Source organism: Hoplias malabaricus, chromosome 17, assembly GCF_029633855.1.
Source record: "Hoplias malabaricus isolate fHopMal1 chromosome 17, fHopMal1.hap1, whole genome shotgun sequence".
Lineage (NCBI taxonomy): Eukaryota > Metazoa > Chordata > Actinopteri > Characiformes > Erythrinidae > Hoplias > Hoplias malabaricus.
Window position 1 is genome coordinate 24,233,623 of NC_089816.1, and position 18,393 is coordinate 24,252,015.

Genomic DNA, 18,393 nt, shown 5'->3' on the forward strand with positions numbered 1-18,393 from the left:
GCGTGTTCTCCCTGTGTCTGCGTGGGTTTCCTCCAGGTGACTGTCTGTGAGGAGTGTGGTGTGTTCTCCCTGTGTCTGCGTGGGTTTCCTCTGGGTGACTGTCTGTGAGGAGTGTGGCGTGTTCTCCCTGTGTCTGCGTGGGTTTCCTCCAGGTGACTGTCTGTGAGGAGTGTGGTGTGTTCTCCCTGTGTCTGAGTGGGTTTCCTCCCATGGTCCAAAAACACACGTTGGTAGGTGGATTGGCGACTCAAAAAGTGTCCGTAGGTGTGAGTGAGTGTGTGTCGCCCTGTGGGGGAATGGCGCCCCCTCTGGGGTGTGTCCCCCTCTTGCGCCCGGTGATTCCTGGTAGGCTCCTGACCCACCGTTACTGGATTAGCCATTACAGACAATGAACAAATGAATGAATGGATGGATAGATTACTGTTTGAATTCAGTTAATTTTTTTATTATTTGTGAACCAGAGTATATAATTAAACAGAGTACAAAAATAAATAAACTCAGTGCTGGGAATGACACAGAATATTGCTACTTTTAGCAACACTGTCAAAATAAAACAACAATTTGGCCCCGTTTCATAGATTCCATTATTTAATGATGTGTTACTATCAAAAAACCTAGTATTAAGTGTAATCTGGGTCCAGGAAACTGGCACTTAGTAATAATTACAGTTTGTAGAACAGTTAACTTTTAACCTTAGTGTTATGAATGCTTGTTCTAGATGTGAAGTTGAATTTGTGTAAACAATTAGTCCTTCAATAGCAGTGTTGGTCAGTGACAAACATTGAAAGTAACAAAAGGAAAAGTATTTTGATATTTTATATATATATAAAATAAGTGTCCTCTTCATCTCTATCACGTATTCATGGGGATGACCTTGATGCCGTGTGCGTTGATGTATCTGAGTAAAACTCTGGCCCGTCTCTCGATGACATCAATGAGTTTCTCGACACCCTGTCGTCCACCCTGACTCTCCCAGAAGAACTGATCCAGGAACAGGGACTGGAGGAGCTTTTCCCTCAAACGCTGAGAGCTCAGCACACCCACAGCCACGTCAGGCAGCCTGAGAGAAATTACACAAAACCTTTCATCCATACAACAGTGTTTATACTGACAGTTAGTAGGCTGGATTTACCACAGGTATTACATGTTCTAAACCACTGCTACCCCACGTAGAGGACCTGCTTCATACAGCAGATAACATATAAAACAGCTCTGGGCAGATAGTGTACAATGATGTCATGCCCGCCTCCACAGTTAAATCCTCAGGGAGCAACTTTCCCTTTTAATCCTGAGCACGGTAAACTGTCACACTGTTATTATGTACATAACTCCTATAACAAGACACAGCCAAAGACTTTAATCGCACCACTGTGTAGTCTGAGTGGTCTAGATCAATCACAAACTGCTCGTTTTGCTTTGTTGGTTTATAGAAACTGAAAACTGAATAAAATGCTTTTGACAGACAGCTTACATTCATGAGAACATGCTGTAAAGCAGGGAATGATGAGCGAGAAAGTGAGAAGGTGGAGACTGTTCTCTTCACTTCAGATTCATTTCACTGCACATGAGGTATCAGTGTGCCACTGAATGTGTTACAAGAGCCCCCCCGCACACACACACACGACACAGCCGCCAGTTTCATGACGCTCCCAGCAGTATCATCTATCTCTCATAAAGTCTTTGGGTGCCATCTGTGTTTACCTCTGAGTGTGCATTCACTATAAGTCTGACATATCAACATTATCTTCAAATGGACCAGTGGTTGGAGGACAAAATATTGGAAACACTGATTCTGGGTTCTGCACCAGGCTACAAATGGGGGGTGTTGTAATAAAGTAACCAGCAGATGTGTGTGTTAAAATGACCAATAGGTTTTGACTTTACTTACTCTTTGATTCCCTCCAGGAGTTTGAAATCGAGGTTTTCTTCATCTCGGTCAAAGAAGCCCTTGTTGTGAAAGAAGACGAGGTGCCGTGGGTCAGTTCTGCGGAGGACGATGCTGGACAGTTCCACATTGTCCATGTTTCCACATTCACCGTGGTAACCAGCTATAACACAACTGTCCTCTGGGCGCGGTCTGAACCCACAGCAGTTCCTGTCCAGACGCTGGTGAATCTTAAGAGAAGCACAAGTTTGCTTTTGGCTTGTTTTAATACAAGAACCTGTTGAAATGATCTAGCACAGTTATTGTTTATTGATAAAACATATTCTGTATTTAAAATTTCACAAAACGATGAAAATATTAAGGTAATTTTTTTTAAACATTTAAAATGGCAAAATAAAATGTCGTTAGTGCTACAGTGACATTAACATAATACATTAGTGTGTGTGGTGCTGGTACGAGTGGATCAGACACAGCAGTTGCTGCTGGAGTTTTTAAATAGTTCACCAACCAAATATACATTATATATTAAAACGCTACCTGCAGGAGAAAGTCAAACAACGCCATTTTGCTCCACTCATAGTGGTGGATGGTGGAACAGTTCCATTCTGGCTTTGGTGCACCACGTTGCCAGCACTTGTGTTTGAGGGAGGTTTGGTAAGAGCTCCAGGTCAAGTGGCCAGGCAGAGGGGTGATCGAGGGGTCCCACTGGGTCACCGGACACAGCTGACCATCTACACAACACAATGCAGTAGCATTAGAAGTATTCTGAGAATACATAACTTTATGGACGCCTTCATTAACATAACAACACGCACCTACCTAAAATAGGTAAAGTAAAGGAATTCTGAAATAAGAGCATATTACCAAGTGCCTTGAACCTCCTGCTGACAGTAGGCAAACTTCGGTTCAGCCCCAGCACTCTGTCCAAGTGGAAAGCAAACACTTCACTCATATCCACTGGAGGTTTAATGACCCCGCAGCCAACAGTGCACTCTTTAGGATGCCCTGGGCTCGCCTGGACATCACTCCTGAACATAAGGACGGAAGGGGAGCCTTCTGGCTGCAGTACGTCTAGCGCTGCGACTTTACTGTTGGACAGAAGGCGCATTTGGGCCATGTCTCTTGGACTGAACCATGGAGGAGGCTTCTGACTGTATAAACGGATAGAATTTCCCGGGTAGTCGTCCTCAAAACGGCCTGATTTGTATAATACCAGTGCTCTGTGTATGATTTGCGTCCAGGCGTCAGTGCTGTTGGTGCGCTTTTGTGCCCACGCGTCCTGGTTATGTCTCCCTTTACCTCCGTGTACCCGTGCGTCATGCTCCCCTAAAGTCTTCGCCTTCTTTTTGCGCAATTTTGGTCTCACCGTAGCCCTAATGACTGCGGGTCTCTGCCGTTTGGACCTCAGCGTTATGTACAGCACGTTGGAGCGAGTGGCGGTTGGAGGTTCCTGTGTTTTCTGCGCGTCGTTGTGGCGCAGGGGGACGCTGTCAATGCGCCTTTTCCCATCAGAAGGAGAGGAACTGACCTGAAGCACGGCGAAAAAGAGGTAGACGAAACAAAGTCCGGCTACAACGGCACTCTTTCTGGCGCTGGGGTGCCTCCACCAGCGACTGGACGCTCTACAAAGCCTGGAGCACAGCAAGCTGCCAGCTATTACGCACCGCTCCATTAGGGCGCAGAGCTCCACATGGTCAGTCTAGAGGACAAAGCCTCCGTTTTGGGCACCGAGCTGCGGATATATCCTTGGGTTTCTGTGAATTAATGGATTTTATTCCCTGTTTTTAAAGTGAACAAAATAACGACCAGTCAGCCTCAAACCTCGTATCTAAAAAGTACTCTTTCGCCTTGACAGTGTCCAGTTTAATCCGCTATAAAGGGTCCTTCTCGTCGAATATTCTAATTAAAGATAGGCACGAGGTCGTTTAGACTTCCCTCTTTAAACACTCTCTCTTTTCTGACTTCTGAGATGCTCCAGTAAAACACACCAGCCTTCTTAAAAAAAAAAAAAAAAAAAAAGTTTCAACTTGCTCATGGAAACTGCTCATGAGCGCTTTCTGTCAAAGCGACATCTGCTGGTGACTAATGTCGTAGCACAGTGCTTGTCTCTGACCCATAACCTCATGGCTGGCCAGTAGATGAGAAGAATGACAGATGTGATTTTATATGTTGTAGTTTACTGTATGATTTCGAGCTTGTCTAAATACAGGTTTAACTGTTTGACCAACATAAATGGGTCCAAAGCACATATTCCTCTCATTGTTAGCATTATTAGCATGTTTGGACGAGGAATTCCCGCCTATTTTAAGAAACAGGAAACCTTTAATACACCTCCCGGGACGTGAGGTCAACATTAATTTGAATAGCACATGCTATCAGGCTAATTATTACGGAACTAGGCTATTTTTTTCCTCTCATATTAGCAGCACATGGTCAATATGGCGAAAGAATACAGTCAGTTTGTGAAGTCTAAATAGTATAATAGTAATAGTTGACCTGAATTCTCCAGTGTGTTGCCTCAACTAAATAAATAAACAAATTAATTAAAATATATATATAAGGCACAAGGAGTACTGCTCACTCACTCATGTATACCACCTCACATTCTGGTGTTGATTTTTTAAAACGACATTCTAGAACCAAAATGCCTTATATGGACAAAGTATTTACCACAAACATATCACCAGCGTTTTATGTTTACCATGACATTTTAAAAATGTGCTAAATCATACATACAGTTTTCAAAACTATGTTTTATACCATTATTTACATTATCAGTAGTAGACATTTGACATAAACAAACTTGTCTGTTTGCACCTTTTAAGAACTGCAATGAAAAGGAAAAATAAAGTGCTGGAAAGCTCACAGTTGTTCCACTGTAGCTGGACTATGTAAACTTGGCTTACATGCAATGGGTTAAGTAGTACTGTTACCATTTTTCTCACTTATATATCCAGTGCACAAAGACCAACAGCGCATACCCGAGCTTCACATACTTTATATGCTTATTAAACACATTCCACAGCCTGAGGAGTTAGAACAGACTGAAAAACCAGGTTCAGGTAATGGACCACAGAGCCACTGCCCAAATGAAAAAGAGGGAATAACGGTTTTATGCAAATAACTCATTTAGAATCGGCGGAGGTAGATAACTGTTAAGGTCAAGTCTGGATGCAATTTTGTGAATGTGCTGTCCCCTGCAGGCAGCTAGTGGTCAGTATTTTCTCAGATTGCAGAGAAGACCGTAAGCAGAGCACCAGCCAGCACCACACATGAGGCCAAAGCAAACAGCAGCTCATTTCCAAAGCCCTGAGGAAACAAATTCAGACAGAATAAGGGGGAAAATCAACTCATTCAGTGCGTAAAAAAAAAAAAACAATCTGATAAAAACAGCCACAGGAAATGGCAGTCTCCAAGGGTCAAAAATGAAAGTGGATTTAGTGAACTTAGCTCCACCAGAGTATCACTAAATAAGGAAAAGGTATTCTGTCTTGGGTTAGCACACTTTACTACAATGAAAGGGTGGACAGAATATTTTTTTTGGACCTTGAGGCCCTCCTATTTCTTAAATATGCAATTCTTAAAGAGCCCCTGCATTGAACATCAGTTTTATACCTTGTTAATATGAATATGTGGTGTTGTTTACATGATCAGTGATGCATCAAACATAAAATAAGCAACCAAAGCCATGGCCGGGCATTTCTGCTGTGTGTTCCATAAACAATCTAAAGTGGGAGGATTCACACAGTCATAACTTCATCTAAGCTATTTTCAAGTCAACAGGTTATTTATTCCCTGAAAATAATATCTAAATATATAACGTTGATGAACAGAAATGCATCTCTAGTGATTACTGTTTATCTGAAGTCGCTTGGTCGTTATGAGCTCCATTTCCTCTACTTCTACTACAATGATTTATGATGATCTCAGAAAGTTAAATGCTGACCTGAACGGAAATCAGTGAGTTAAACAATGACCTTATAACAATGCCACATTCATATGGTATATCCTTCCTACTCACTTTGACTTCCTTAAAGACAACGCTTCCCCAAAGAGCAGCCACTAAACCATAACCCTGCAAAACAAAACAGCAGCATCACTAAGGAAACAATGAAGACACGAGAAGACCTTTGATACACAGCAAAAGTAGAACTTGGAGAACGCAGACAGCTGAGGAGACCCAGCAGCAGGCCTTATACTCACAGCTGTAACTATCGGGAAGGTCAGCACAGGGCCCAGGAAGTAGTTAGCCAGGAGCCAGCAGTACGTGGCTATACTCCACATTAAACCTGCTAAAAAACCTACCCCAAACACAGCCACCGGTAAATTAAATACTTCATGCCATTCACACTACATGGAATTGAAGTAGAATATCAATAATCTGTTCGAGATGTAATATATATTCAGAGCTCTTTCTAATGAAATCATCTTCACAGTGTTGGTCATGGGAACTTCAGAAGAGTTTATTGTCTGATATATAAAGGAGACATTGAGATATTGTAGTCAAATATACCCAATGCTAGCCTACATGTCCCATTCATACAGTGTCAGAAACAACACTGCGAGCAATTGCATAAGAACCCTATGTGCTTTGAAGCAGAATGATTAAGATAAAGTATTCAGAGCTGCTGTAGTGTGGGTGTAGGACCTGGTAAGATGGCTCTAGGGTAAATCCGTGGCTTGTTCTTCATAGCAACACAGTAGATGAAGAAGTACACTGTGCTGGTGAGGAATATTCCACTGCTCTGGGCAAAACAGTAATCAAAATCTAAAACAAAATGCACCAAGTCTCATAAGATCATCATCAAGCCCGGGGCTGAATGTTCCCAAATAAACCAATTTAGAGGAGCAATTAAAATAGTGATGTTAAAATGTTTGGTAACGTAAACACAAGGGTTGGTCATTTACTTATCTGCAGTCACTATTGATATGTAGGCTAGAGATATCGTAAAAAAGGAATATATGACCATTTAAAACATTTAAACATGGATCATGGGCTGAATGGATTTTGAAACACATGCTTTAACAAATAATTCTAACCTTAAAAATACATTTTTAAAGGTGTAATTAAAGAGTATGTCTAACACATACCATTAACTTTCACTAATTGTAACATAATTTCATAACGTAACGATTTACTTATGGGGACAATATTTCCCCCCTCTTAAGGACATTAAGTGTGCCCCCCACACACACTACATGATATATATCTGGACCACACACACACGGGTCTTACCAATCTGACTGGATCCAGTGAACACGCTGCTGTTGTTGGAAGTATGGTGTTTAATGTAAAGCATGGGGACAAATGAACAGCCAAAGAGCAGACCTGACACGACAGCAATAAAGCAACCACTGCAGGGAGATAAAGCACATCACTTTAAACACTGTTCACTGAAAATAGCAGTATGTCATAGAGTTTAAACACTGTCCCCACTGCAGCCTTTAAATCTCATCACTAAAATGTAGCAGAGATATTGCCATTAAAAAGGCAAAGCATAAATATATTGCAAATACACACAGTTGTCTTTTCGTCTTCTGAGAGAATGTGTCCACCCAGGAGTCACTTGGACGAGGGATGTCTGAAAGTGACCTCTAAAAAGTCGAACATAAAACACAAGTGAACTGGCAGGCCACAAGAGGGTGTTGGTTAAAGAATGTGAGGATGCAGCATTCAGTCATAGTTAGAAAATCGCTATTTAATATGATTACGACAGCACTTCAAACTCACCTCTTCTATCAGAATCGGTGTTGTTTCCGATGACATGGGCTGCTGCACGTCACTTTTCACAAAGAATAATATGAAGGCACTGGAAAAGAACAACAAAGGAATCAATGATCCGAGAACAGGATTAATTCTAAAGTTAATGATTCTAAAGACATTTCCTGACCTGAGTAAACAGAGACCAGCCCCACAGTAGTTTAGCAGTGGCTTAGGGACATCCTCGGGATAAAGTCCAAACAGACCGAATCTGGGCATACCAATTCCAATTACACATATCTGTAGATTCTTTGGGCATTGATAATTATATTATAATATATACTATATATACACACTTTTAAAATGGCATCAAGATATCCATAATTACAGCAGTGCACTAAAAGTTTAATTTCTGAAAGTTAAAGCCTACAAAGAGTGAAGTCTCATTACGGAATTATAGGACAACATTATGTAGCTTAAGCTCACCTTGAACTTGCCCATCCAACTAGCAATACATTAGATGCCCAAAACAGCATCCCAAGCCCAAGGCCAATGCATTTCACCATAGGAACAGAGCCGATATTTCCTGAAACGAACAAAAGAACAAATAAAAAAATTAATTATAATATAAGTCCATCCGTCTCACACACACTCACGCGCACACACACACTCACGCACGCACGCACACACACACACACACACACACACACTCACGCACACACACTTACCAGTGGCCCAAATGACCCCTCCTATCATGGCGGTTGGAGGGGCTTTGGTAGAGCAAAACAAAATGTCCCCCACAAATGACATCACCCAAATTGAAGCACAGGAAGTCCACTGGAAAAACATTCCTACACAAAAATAAATAAATAAAAATAACATTTTCAAAACATTATAATTCACATTTTAGGCATTAGAATTTATATCAGCTTTAAACATTTGGTCTGCACAGTAAATAAACATTACCTACTGATACCCCAAAACTGAAAATGACTCACCATCTCCAGTGTCTACCATCTTAACTGGGACAATGTAACTTCCATAGAGCACCACTGCTGCCAAACAGCTCAGGAAGCCAAAGATTTCGTCCATAAACGTGGGGTGAGCTTTATCCACTTCAGAGAGATCTGGATATGACAGAAACCATTAATCTACATAAAAGAACTGCGTTTAGTATAATAAAGTAAATCAAACTGATTGGACTATAGCCATTCCAATTTAAATAGTTACAGGTTTGTGGAATATCTCAGAGTAGCCATTAGAATATTTAATATTGCATGTCATTTTCATAATCGGTTTAACAATGAAATGTAAATGTTCTACTCTACTGTCAAGAAGACTAAATTTAATGAAAAACTAAGCCAGACTTTTAGACATTAGGAAATTTAAAACTTCAGATATGGAAACTGAAGGAACAAGAACATAGCTGCAGGCTAAGGGCAAAACTATTAACTGCAGTAATCAAGCCTAAGTGTGTGCAGTGGGAAGGATATATTACAATGGTTCATGATGAACATCAACTGTGGTAAATACGCTGCTAGCTTTTTGAGCTTATACAGCCTTTTCCACCCACATTGTAACAGAAAATACCTTCCACTTCACCCCCGACGGTCAGTATGGACGAACAGTAGAAGCCCAACAGTATTACAAATGGTAGAGTTATCTGCAGCCCACTGGAGTTCATGTTGACCGTGTGAAGGAGTCACATGGTGAAGGAAGGTAGTTGACTCTGTTAGCTAGTCTGTGGGTGACACAGGCACCAGTGTGGAGGAGGTATGGGGTGGGGGATCACAGCTGACATGAATTTGGCTTTACTCCAGTCATCCCCACCTCTTTTTAACTCCACCTACTCCAATTAAATGTGCTGTGTACTATAGCGGTTATGTAGTGCACTATGAATGTCATAAACTAACACCTTCCACTGTCAAACAGTGCAATGTACGTCCAATGTAAACTAAAATAAGTCCTGGGCCTGTGGACTCAAACCCTCCTCGGGTCACCGTCATGAGTTTACCCCCTGTGTCTGCACGGGTTTCCTCTGGGTGCTCCAAAATCCTCCCACAATCCAGAAATACATGTTGGTAAGCGGATTGATTCAAAACGTGTTCACAATAGTGATGGGAATTTCGGCTCTTTTTGGGGAACCGGTTCTTTTGGCTCTTTCGGCTCCTAAATGGCTCTTTGTTTTACCACTTATTTCCACTGGTACAGAACAATATTACCTACATTTTACATGACTCTATGGACAAAATATTATTGTTCAATATTAAAAATAATAGTGTTGCAATGGCCAATTGTTTTATGGCTGTCTTGTAATAACTCACTGATTGCACTCACACATTCAGTTGTATAAATAACTGGATTTTTATTTAAACACCTTAATAAAAAATCACTTGTAAACTCTGAAATACAGCCAATGGAACCCAAAAGGTAGATATTACAAAATAGCTTATTAAATTAAATAATCATCCATTTCTGGGGAATAAAATAAACAAATACTCTGCAAAGTGCAAAACAGCAGCATTCAACGGTAGTGATTAAAACAACCACAACTGTCAACAAACATTTAACTGATTTAACATCTTCTTCAACTATTTTTTGGAAGGCAGATTGGCATTCAGGAAAACCAAGTGTCTCCGGTTGGAGGGTTGGAGAGTTGGAGCTTGCTTGTTGTTCTCTGATTGGTTGAATGACAAGCCTTAGAAAAAATGGCTCGGTCTTAGACGGGAACCGACTCTCATCGTTCACTTACAAGAGCCGGCTCTCTGAACCGGTTCGTTCGCGACCGACACATCACTAGTTCACAAATGTGAGTGACTGGGTGAATGTGTAGTACCTGTGATGGCTCAAATGCATGTTGGTGTTCCAAGAGCACTATTCCAAAGTGTATTTAACAAGTGTGCAAGCCCAGAGGGTGGTAAGGTTAATTCTGTACGATGTGGACTTTCAGAAAGGCAGATTTGAATCGTTTTATGCAAGTCAGGCTGAAGTGCCGTCATATCTGTGTTACACAGCTTGTACTATAGCAATTCAAATGGAACCAATTACACCGCTCACACTGTAAATACATATCTGTGTCACTAGATGGCGGCGTGCTTCAGAGCTCGGTTTAGGGATAAACACTGCTCACAGAAGAAGCAGAGTAACGTGTGTCTGACTTCTGTCCACTTAAAAGGTTAGTAGAGTTTTAGTTTTACAGTGTAATATCTGTAATCCAGCTTTTAGAGAACTATAGTGGTCAGTAATTTCATGCAAAAAGACGTGACTATACGCTCTTTGCTCCCTCGAGCTCAGACAGAAGCTGCAGAAGTAGACACAGGAAGAGCACACCTCAAAGACTTTGACCTGAGGTGAGATTTGTACCAACAATGATATAATAATAATAAAACATTTCAGTGAAAATAGGTGCTTTCATAAATGTAAATTGTAGTAAATACATAGTCTAAACACAATAAAGTTACTACAATACTTGTATACTGAATATAGATGATTTGATTTTACAGAAACTTGTATTATTGAAGTTTGACTGAGATGGGAACTGAGAATAAGGTAAACACATGTCTGCTTTCTCTTTGTTACCTCTCTGCCTTTTTCTTATTTGCTTAGGTTATTAGGTCCCCCCCCCCACCTTACTCTTGGTGTGTGTGTGTGTGTGTGTGTGTGTGTGTGTGTTTGTGTGTGTGTTTTGTAGGTGATCAGGTGTAAGGCTGCAGTGGCCTGGGAGCCAGGAAAACCACTGTGTATTGAAGAAGTGGAAGTTGCCCCACCCAGAGCTCATGAAGTCAGAATTAAGGTAAGCCTTAATATTTGTATGTGTGTGTGTATATGTATATATATATATGTGTGTGTATATGTATATATATATATATATGTGTGTGTATATGTATATATATATATATATGTGTGTGTATATGTATATATATATATGTGTGTGTATATATATATATATATATACATCCATCCATCCATTATCCACCACTTATCCGGGTCCGGGTCGTGGGGGAAGCTGTCAGAGTAAGGAAACCCAGACCTCCCTCTCCCCAGCCAACGCCTCCAGCTCCTCCGGGGGTATACCGAGGCGTTCCCAGGCCAGTCGAGACATGTAGTCTCTCCAGCGTGTTCTTGGTCTGCCCCGGGGCCTTCTCCCCATTGGACATGCTCGGAACACCTCACCAGGAAGGCGCCCAGGAGGCATCCGAACCAGACGTCCAAACCACCTCAACTGGCTCCTCTCGACATGGAGGAGCAGTGGTTCCACTCCGAGTCTCTCCCGGATGTCCGGCTGTCTCTAAGGGAGAGTCCAGACACCCTGCGGAGAAAACTCATTTCAGCCGCTTGTACCCACGACCTCATTCTTTCGGTCACTACCCAAAGCTCGTGACCAGAGCCCACATGACGCTGCACCGATCCGCCTGTCAATTTCCCGCTCCATATATTTTAATTAATGTTGTGTACATGTGTGCAGATTGTAGCAAGTGGTGTGTGTCACACAGACTGGGCATATCTGTACGAGTGTGGAAAAGGAATGGCTCCTAGACCATTTCCATTGGTGCTCGGACATGAGGGGGCCGGTGTGGTAGAGAGTGTAGGCGCAGGAGTTTGTGGCTTCGCTCCAGGTTAAAACACACACGCACAATAAATTGTTCTTTGCTACAGTGTGCTTCGATATTTCATCTATTAACAACACAACTGTGCAGCTGTATCATATGCAATCATAAAATTGTATAATGCCACTATTTTTATTTAATAGTTTTTCATTACTGTTGTTATATTGTTTTTCAGGAGATAAGGTGATCCCCTTGTTCCTGCCCCAGTGTAAAAAGTGTGAGCGCTGTCTGAGCCCAAAAACAAACCTGTGCACGGAAAACTGGTAAGGAAATGCTTCAGAGTTTGAATATGAGAAATATATAATGATTTTGGTAGAATTAATTTAACTCTCTCTCTCTCTCTTTCTCTCTCTCTCTCTCTCTCTCTCTCTCTCTCAGGGAGAATACCCAGCAGGGTGTATTATCAGACAACAAGAGCAGAATCAGCTGTAGGGGTCAGCAGGTGCATCAGTTTATTGGCGTGAGCAGTTTCAGTGAGTTTACAGTTGTTCCAGAAAACAATGTCACCAAAATCCACACTGATGCTCCACTGGACACGGTCTGTCTGCTCGGCTGCGGAGTCGCAACTGGATACGGAGCTGTTCTGAACTCGGGCAAAGTGCGCGCGTGTGAGAGATGATGTGTGCATGCAACATTCATGCCTCAGTAAACACACACCACCCACCACTGGGTGGGGGTTTTAAGTAATAGACTGATTTAAAAACATTTACGTGGAAATGATTAAATTCACTGAAGCACTTTTTTTTTTAAATAAATAAGCTTGTCAGTCACAGTAAGTCTGTTCTACGTGCACAGGTAGAGTCCGGCTCTGCGTGTGCTGTGTTTGGTTTGGGAGCTGTGGGTCTGGCGGCTGTTTTGGGTTGTAAAACCGCTGGAGCCAGCCGGATCATCGGCATCGACCTCAACCCGGACAAAGCGGAGATTGCCAAGAAATTCGGTGTGACTGAGTTTGTTAACCCGAAAGACCACAGCAGACCTATTCAGGAGGTTCTTAGGGAGATGACCAATGGAGGCTTGGACTACTGCTTTGAGTGTGTGGGGAATGTGGCTGTTATGGTGAGTGTAGTATTTTATTATTATTAAAATTAGAACAGTTATCAGCCAAGATCAAATATAATCTAGACAAAGAAACACACTCTGGCCCAAATATAAGCCTGCACTTAAAAGCCTGTCCAGTGGTGTTATTACAGTACACACGGTCTGTCTTTGTGACTGGGCAAACAGTTTGCGTTTTTTGTTGCTATTTATTCATTCATTCATTCATTATCTGTAAGCGCTTATCCAGTTCAGGGTCGCGGTGGGTCCAGAGCCTACCTGGAATCATTGGGCGCAAGGCGGGGAATACACCCTGGAGGGGGCGCCAGTCCTTCACAGGGCAACACAGACACACACACACACACATTCACTCACAGCTACGGACACTTTGGAGTCACCAATCCACCTACCACCGTGGGTTTTTGGACCATGGGAGGAAACCCGCGCGGACACGGGGAGAACACACCAACTCCTCACAGAGGGTCACCCGGAGCGAGAATCGAACCCACAACCTCCAGGTCCCAGGAGCTGTGTGACTGCGACACTACCTGCTGCGTCACCGTGCCGCCCTGCTGCTGTTTATATATTTTAATAATATATATATTATAAGATTTGGAGTAGAAATATAATAAATGAATAATAAAGAATCAAGGCATATTTTATGTTTAGCAATGAGTCATGCCTCTACATTGATTGTTATTTTAACTGCAAATTTTTCTGCACTCAATGTATGTTGTATTGTGGATTTTGACCAACAGAGGGCAGCACTGGAATCCTCTAAACCTGCATGGGGGACCTGTGTGATCGTGGGCTGGACAGAGCTGGAGGAGCTCTCCCTGGCACCCATTGACATCCTGCTGGGGCGGACTCTGAAGGGCACTTACTTTGGTGGTAAGAAGAGGTGTCATTATTTTACTCCTGTATTATTATTGTTTTAAATGAATAAAAATAAATGAAACTACAATGATTATGTAATACTATTATTATTATTATAAACCGTAGTTTATTAACATTTTTTAACTGTAGGGTGGAAGAGTGTGGATGAAGTGCCCAGGTTGGTAGAGGATTACATGAATGGCCGGCTGCCTTTGGATGAATTTGTGACACACACACTCTCTCTGGACCAGATTAATCAGGCCTTTGATCTCCTGGTCAGTGGAAAGAGGTGAGTCAGGCTTTAATCTGACCGTAAAAAAGTCTCAACAAAAAACAATTCTGGGGAAATATGTGATTGCGGTTTTCCAAAGCTGTGTTGTTATTTGCATGTCTGCATTTTCAGCCAATAAATCATGCTTTTGATGTCTGGGTTATTTTAGAATTTCTAACTGAGGGGTTCTTGAGATAAGAAAAAGAGGGTGTCAACTTTTAACAGTGCCTACTAGTTAAAATAAGGTCAAGTGACCCCTCTTCAAATGAGGGCATTAGGCTGCTTTAGCAGTTGCTGTAGTAAACCAACCAAGTGAAATAATACACACACACCTTCAATTTCACCCAAAAATAAGTATTGAGTGGAGGAATAAAAAAAAAAAACAATAACTTTTAAAGAACACTGTTTTTACAAGAAGACTGTTTCTTTCTCTCTCTCTCTCTCTCTCTCTCTCTCTCTCTCTCTCAGTATCCGGACAGTGATAAAGATGTGAGATGAAGCCGTGTGCTTTGTGAGTTCCACACCTGGAGCGGAAGGATAGGTTGAAACGTGCCCTGGATTAAATCAAATAAAAGATTAACGTTCTGATTGATATTCTAGAATAATGACTGGCATTTGAAAACATCTTTCAGTGCTATAAATGCGCACTAATAACGAAACATGAGATCATTGGAGACAATACCCTTTAACCTTTCATTGATTGGTGCTGGTTCAGAGGAAGTGCGGGTGAGTGTGTCTTGCTATGAATTCTGTGTAATGTAGGAACCATCTGGTACACCTCTAGAGGGTAAACCAAGAATATAAGAAACCTATAACAGGTTAAGAGAACTGTTTATAGCCTTCATATAAGAAACGTTGTTATTACTATGGACTGCTTATGTACTGTGAAAACAGCTCAGAACCCACTGAATGTATATGTAATCGTTCGCATGTAAAATGGTTTGATCCACAGTGCTTGACGATGTACAAATGTGTCAGATCCCACTGCTGCAGCCGTGACAACGGGAACAGCATGAGTTGCCATAGCGACTGGTCTCAGTCACCATAGCAACAGCATCACGTAGCAGTAATCCTTGGAAAGCACTGCTAATTAATGACAAACTACCTCTGTACATCTTTTAAACCTGCAGATCCCTTGATGTCTTTACAGTCAGAATTGAGGAAGAAGTGTAAATCACAGCAATGTTGGCTTGTATTTGTGATGGGACAGCTTTTAAAAGTGTGAGAGCTTGTACCAGTTTCCTGTTGTGTTTTCTAGGGGGTAGTAGTGGGTGATTTCAGCACAGCAGGTCGGGGTCCAGCCTCCACTATACCATGTAAAACAAGTTAGTGTTCCAATACCATTGCCTACCTCCAGTAACATTTAAAACATTGAAAAACTGTGCAGTCTCATGTGAGCTACAAGGTCATAGACCATCTCTATGATAGGTGTTTCCCATAAAATGACCCAGTTTGAGCTACTTACTGAAATATATTCTCATTGAGACTCAAGTGTCCGTAGGTGTGAGAGTGTGTCACCCTGTAAAGGACTGGCGCCCCCTTCAGGGTGTGTTCCTGCCTTGCAGGATTCCAGTGATTCCAGGTAAGTTCAGGACCCACCGTGACCCTGAACTGGAGAAGCGGTTACAGATAGATGGATGGATATTCTCATTAAGTGATATGTAATTCCTGAGCCACTAGGTGGCGATATTGTACCATTAAATATTCTATAAACAGTTCTCCATTCTGCAGGGGTCAATGTGCTCCGCTTTACTGTCATCATCACTGTCACAGATAGTGTCCAGTTTTCCCCAGACTGACTCTTTATGTGAATTAGCGCTGTCTGTGTTTAGATATACATCAGTCCCAGATGTGACCGCTGGGCTTCCTGGTGACCGTTGCTGCCCTCTAAAATTGATATCTGTCTTCAAAAAACAGTATCATCTGACACTGTTGTCTTACAGTACACGCTGGGAGTGGAGGTCTAGGAAAAATAGAAGTTGGTCACGTTTAAGGGGACATGCCGCTGGGGGCTGAGGGCAGGGAGTTTCTGAGAGAACTTTGACCAATGTAATATTATATATTGATTTAATCTAAAGTGCTCTGGAGGCCCATTTAAACAGTTGTGCTCTGTCAGAGGCCGAGACGAAGCGCTGGCTGGGGAATGCCAGGCCGTGATGGACTGAGATAGCTGTCTAAGAATTTACTTTATTGAAGTTCCATTCAGATCAAATGGATTTCTCTCTCTCTGTCGTCAGCCACCCTCTCTCCTCCTCTTTTCCATCTTTATTTAAAATGGAAAAATAAAGAAGACAAACTTGGCATGCTGCCTTTCTCTCTCTCTCCCTTTTTTTTTCTTTTTTTCACCCCTTTTTCTTTCTCTGTCCCTCTCTTTGCCCTACACACTGCCATTTTTAAATTGGCTTTAATCTCTGTGTGTGTGTGTTTGTGTAATCAATCAGTGTTTCAAAGCTGTGATGGAAGCTCTCAGAGGGAAATGAAGAAGGGAGGAGGCTGAAATACAGACATCAAAAGAGGGAAGAAAAGAGACGAGTCGGGGCAGGTGCTCATTCAGTTTACTTAGTTTTAAATCCAGAGAAAATCAGGAGGGACAACAGAGAAAAATGGCTCCGCTGCATCAGCGGGTTGAATCGAGCTCCTGCTGTCACTTTCACTCAGAGTCTATGTTTATATCAGGCACCTGCTGATGTTCTGCTGACAGAGATACAAGGGTTTGATACGCCAGCTTTTCTTTCTTCAGAAATCGGAGGGACACGCGGGGTGTTTGGTTTCCTTTTTACTTTCACGTGAGGATTTGATTGTATACATATCATTCCTATTCCAGCTGAAGTGTCTTCACTAGAGCTCAATCGATCGCTCTGTAGAACTGGGTCAGTGCACTTGGTTTTATTGAGCATTATTGTAAAGTAGAGTAAAAAAGCCAGTTTTGTGGTCAGTAACTAACCATTGATGAAGAACTAGAGGACGGCAGTACAACAAACAAAAAATAGGCTACAGTCTCTGACTTTACCGTCAAAGCGGTTATAATAAAAACGGAAAGTCTACGATGGTGAAAAATCACAGTTGTCTCAGGTTGTTTACATTCTGAATCTTTTAAGGTGGAGCGGCATGTTTGACAGGAAAAAAACGACCCGGATTGTTTGTACCCGGATGAAGTTTACTCGTCTGTAAGTTTGAATTACCACAGAAACTCATTTGTAACTTGAGGAGTTTAGTTTTGTAGCACCTTTGGTAACACAGTTAGCCTTCTCCTGAAATCTGAGACATTCCCACCTTAACGGATCTGAAACAGCTAAAATAAGCCAATGTTACCCACCTATGGAGCAGGAATAGAGCAACATCCTCATCTCAGTTCATGCTTTTCAACATTTTTTCTTCGTTGTGTAAACATTCTTCACATGCCTCTGAAGACTGGGGCTTCGTAAACACATCAGACTGGTTTCCAGCGCGCAAACGGACGGGAGCGCTAGCAGATGACGAGGAAACATCATCTGGATTTTATTAAAACTATTTTTTTGATTACAGTCATGAACTGTACCTTTAAGTGACCAGGAAGTGTTGTAGTCTTCTCGTTTTGATTGACAGTAAGGACAGAAATGTATTGTATATGAAGAATGACACCCCCCTGCCCCTTTCAGACTGCCAAAACAGATATGAAATCACTCTTCACATGTTCTGTCAGTCCACGCAAATATCATCTGGTTACCCCGGCAAATGTGCCGTCAGCCCGGCGCATCATCACCCAGGCGCACTACAGCCTCATAAAGAAAATTGACAAACACCCAAAATGCCAGCGTAGGTAAATACTGCCGAGCAAATATAGCCTGGAGCAGAAAAAATGTCAAAGGGGCTGAGTTGTCTTTCACAATATTTAGATGGGGATCAAAAGATTTCTCCCTTAATTATTATATTTAGTGAGTGAGTGTGTGTGTGTGAGAGAGAGAGAGAGGGGCGGGGGGGGGGAGAGTGAGACACTGCCAGATGGTGGCACCGTAGGCCTGTGTCCCAGATCTCCTTC

The 18,393-nt window shown here is 42.1% G+C and overlaps 3 protein-coding genes across 5 annotated transcripts; 1 reads left to right on the forward strand and 2 right to left on the reverse strand.

Moving 5' to 3' along the window:
- Positions 1-436: 436 nt before the first annotated feature.
- Positions 437-3,856, reverse strand: gask1b (golgi associated kinase 1B). The gene is made up of 4 exons (XM_066648635.1): positions 2,750-3,856; positions 2,423-2,616; positions 1,889-2,115; positions 437-1,060 (listed from the first exon to the last, which is right to left on the reverse strand). The coding sequence occupies exons 1-4, from the start codon at positions 3,555-3,557 to the stop codon at positions 853-855; spliced, it is 1,437 nt and encodes a 478-aa protein (XP_066504732.1). The 5' UTR covers positions 3,558-3,856; the 3' UTR covers positions 437-852.
- A 141-nt stretch (positions 3,857-3,997) lies between these two features.
- tmem144b (transmembrane protein 144b) lies at positions 3,998-9,561 on the reverse strand. Of its 2 annotated transcripts, none has more exons than XM_066648638.1 (12): positions 9,160-9,287; positions 8,585-8,713; positions 8,315-8,437; positions 8,073-8,172; positions 7,777-7,857; positions 7,617-7,695; positions 7,407-7,480; positions 7,122-7,240; positions 6,534-6,653; positions 6,089-6,186; positions 5,907-5,960; positions 3,998-5,194 (listed from the first exon to the last, which is right to left on the reverse strand). In XM_066648638.1, exons 2-12 carry the CDS (start codon positions 8,676-8,678, stop codon positions 5,111-5,113), a joined length of 1,026 nt encoding a protein of 341 aa, XP_066504735.1. In that variant the 5' UTR covers positions 8,679-8,713; positions 9,160-9,287; the 3' UTR covers positions 3,998-5,110. The 2 variants fall into 2 exon arrangements, with proteins under 2 accessions (XP_066504735.1, XP_066504734.1); XM_066648637.1 differs by having other exon boundaries at positions 4,001-5,194; positions 9,177-9,561.
- A 34-nt stretch (positions 9,562-9,595) lies between these two features.
- On the forward strand, positions 9,596-16,622 carry LOC136673275 (alcohol dehydrogenase class-3-like). 2 transcript variants are annotated; one of them, XM_066648640.1, is made up of 12 exons: positions 9,596-9,667; positions 10,671-10,761; positions 10,881-10,936; positions 11,090-11,135; positions 11,278-11,379; positions 12,052-12,202; positions 12,369-12,456; positions 12,572-12,791; positions 12,989-13,249; positions 13,987-14,119; positions 14,255-14,393; positions 14,844-16,622. In XM_066648640.1, exons 4-12 carry the CDS (start codon positions 11,118-11,120, stop codon positions 14,866-14,868), a joined length of 1,137 nt encoding a protein of 378 aa, XP_066504737.1. In that variant the 5' UTR covers positions 9,596-9,667; positions 10,671-10,761; positions 10,881-10,936; positions 11,090-11,117; the 3' UTR covers positions 14,869-16,622. The 2 variants fall into 2 exon arrangements, with proteins under 2 accessions (XP_066504737.1, XP_066504736.1); XM_066648639.1 differs by lacking the exon at positions 9,596-9,667 and adding an exon at positions 10,455-10,503 and having other exon boundaries at positions 10,876-10,936.
- Positions 16,623-18,393: the final 1,771 nt, after the last annotated feature.

What these genes read in the sequence shown, in the direction of transcription:
- gask1b (XM_066648635.1), bottom strand. Translation starts at nt 3,557, where the DNA reads ATGGAGCGGTGCGTAATAGCTGGCAGCTTGCTGTGCTCCAGGCTTTGT. An exon ending in CAGGAGGTTCAAGGCACTTG is followed by an intron (nt 2,617 to 2,749) that starts GTAATATGCTCT and finishes TGTGTTGTGTAG; the next exon opens with ATGGTCAGCTGTGTCCGGTG. An exon ending in TGTTTGACTTTCTCCTGCAG is followed by an intron (nt 2,116 to 2,422) that starts GTAGCGTTTTAA and finishes GCTTCTCTTAAG; the next exon opens with ATTCACCAGCGTCTGGACAG.
- tmem144b (XM_066648637.1), bottom strand. Translation starts at nt 9,270, where the DNA reads ATGAACTCCAGTGGGCTGCAGATAACTCTACCATTTGTAATACTGTTG. An exon ending in GTTGGATGGGCAAGTTCAAG is followed by an intron (nt 7,858 to 8,072) that starts GTGAGCTTAAGC and finishes TGGTATGCCCAG; the next exon opens with ATTCGGTCTGTTTGGACTTT. An exon ending in CCCTAGAGCCATCTTACCAG is followed by an intron (nt 6,187 to 6,533) that starts GTCCTACACCCA and finishes TGTTTGGGGTAG; the next exon opens with GTTTTTTAGCAGGTTTAATG.
- LOC136673275 (XM_066648640.1), top strand. An exon ending in CTGTTCTGAACTCGGGCAAA is followed by an intron (nt 12,792 to 12,988) that starts GTGCGCGCGTGT and finishes CTACGTGCACAG; the next exon opens with GTAGAGTCCGGCTCTGCGTG. An exon ending in TGGGGAATGTGGCTGTTATG is followed by an intron (nt 13,250 to 13,986) that starts GTGAGTGTAGTA and finishes TTTGACCAACAG; the next exon opens with AGGGCAGCACTGGAATCCTC.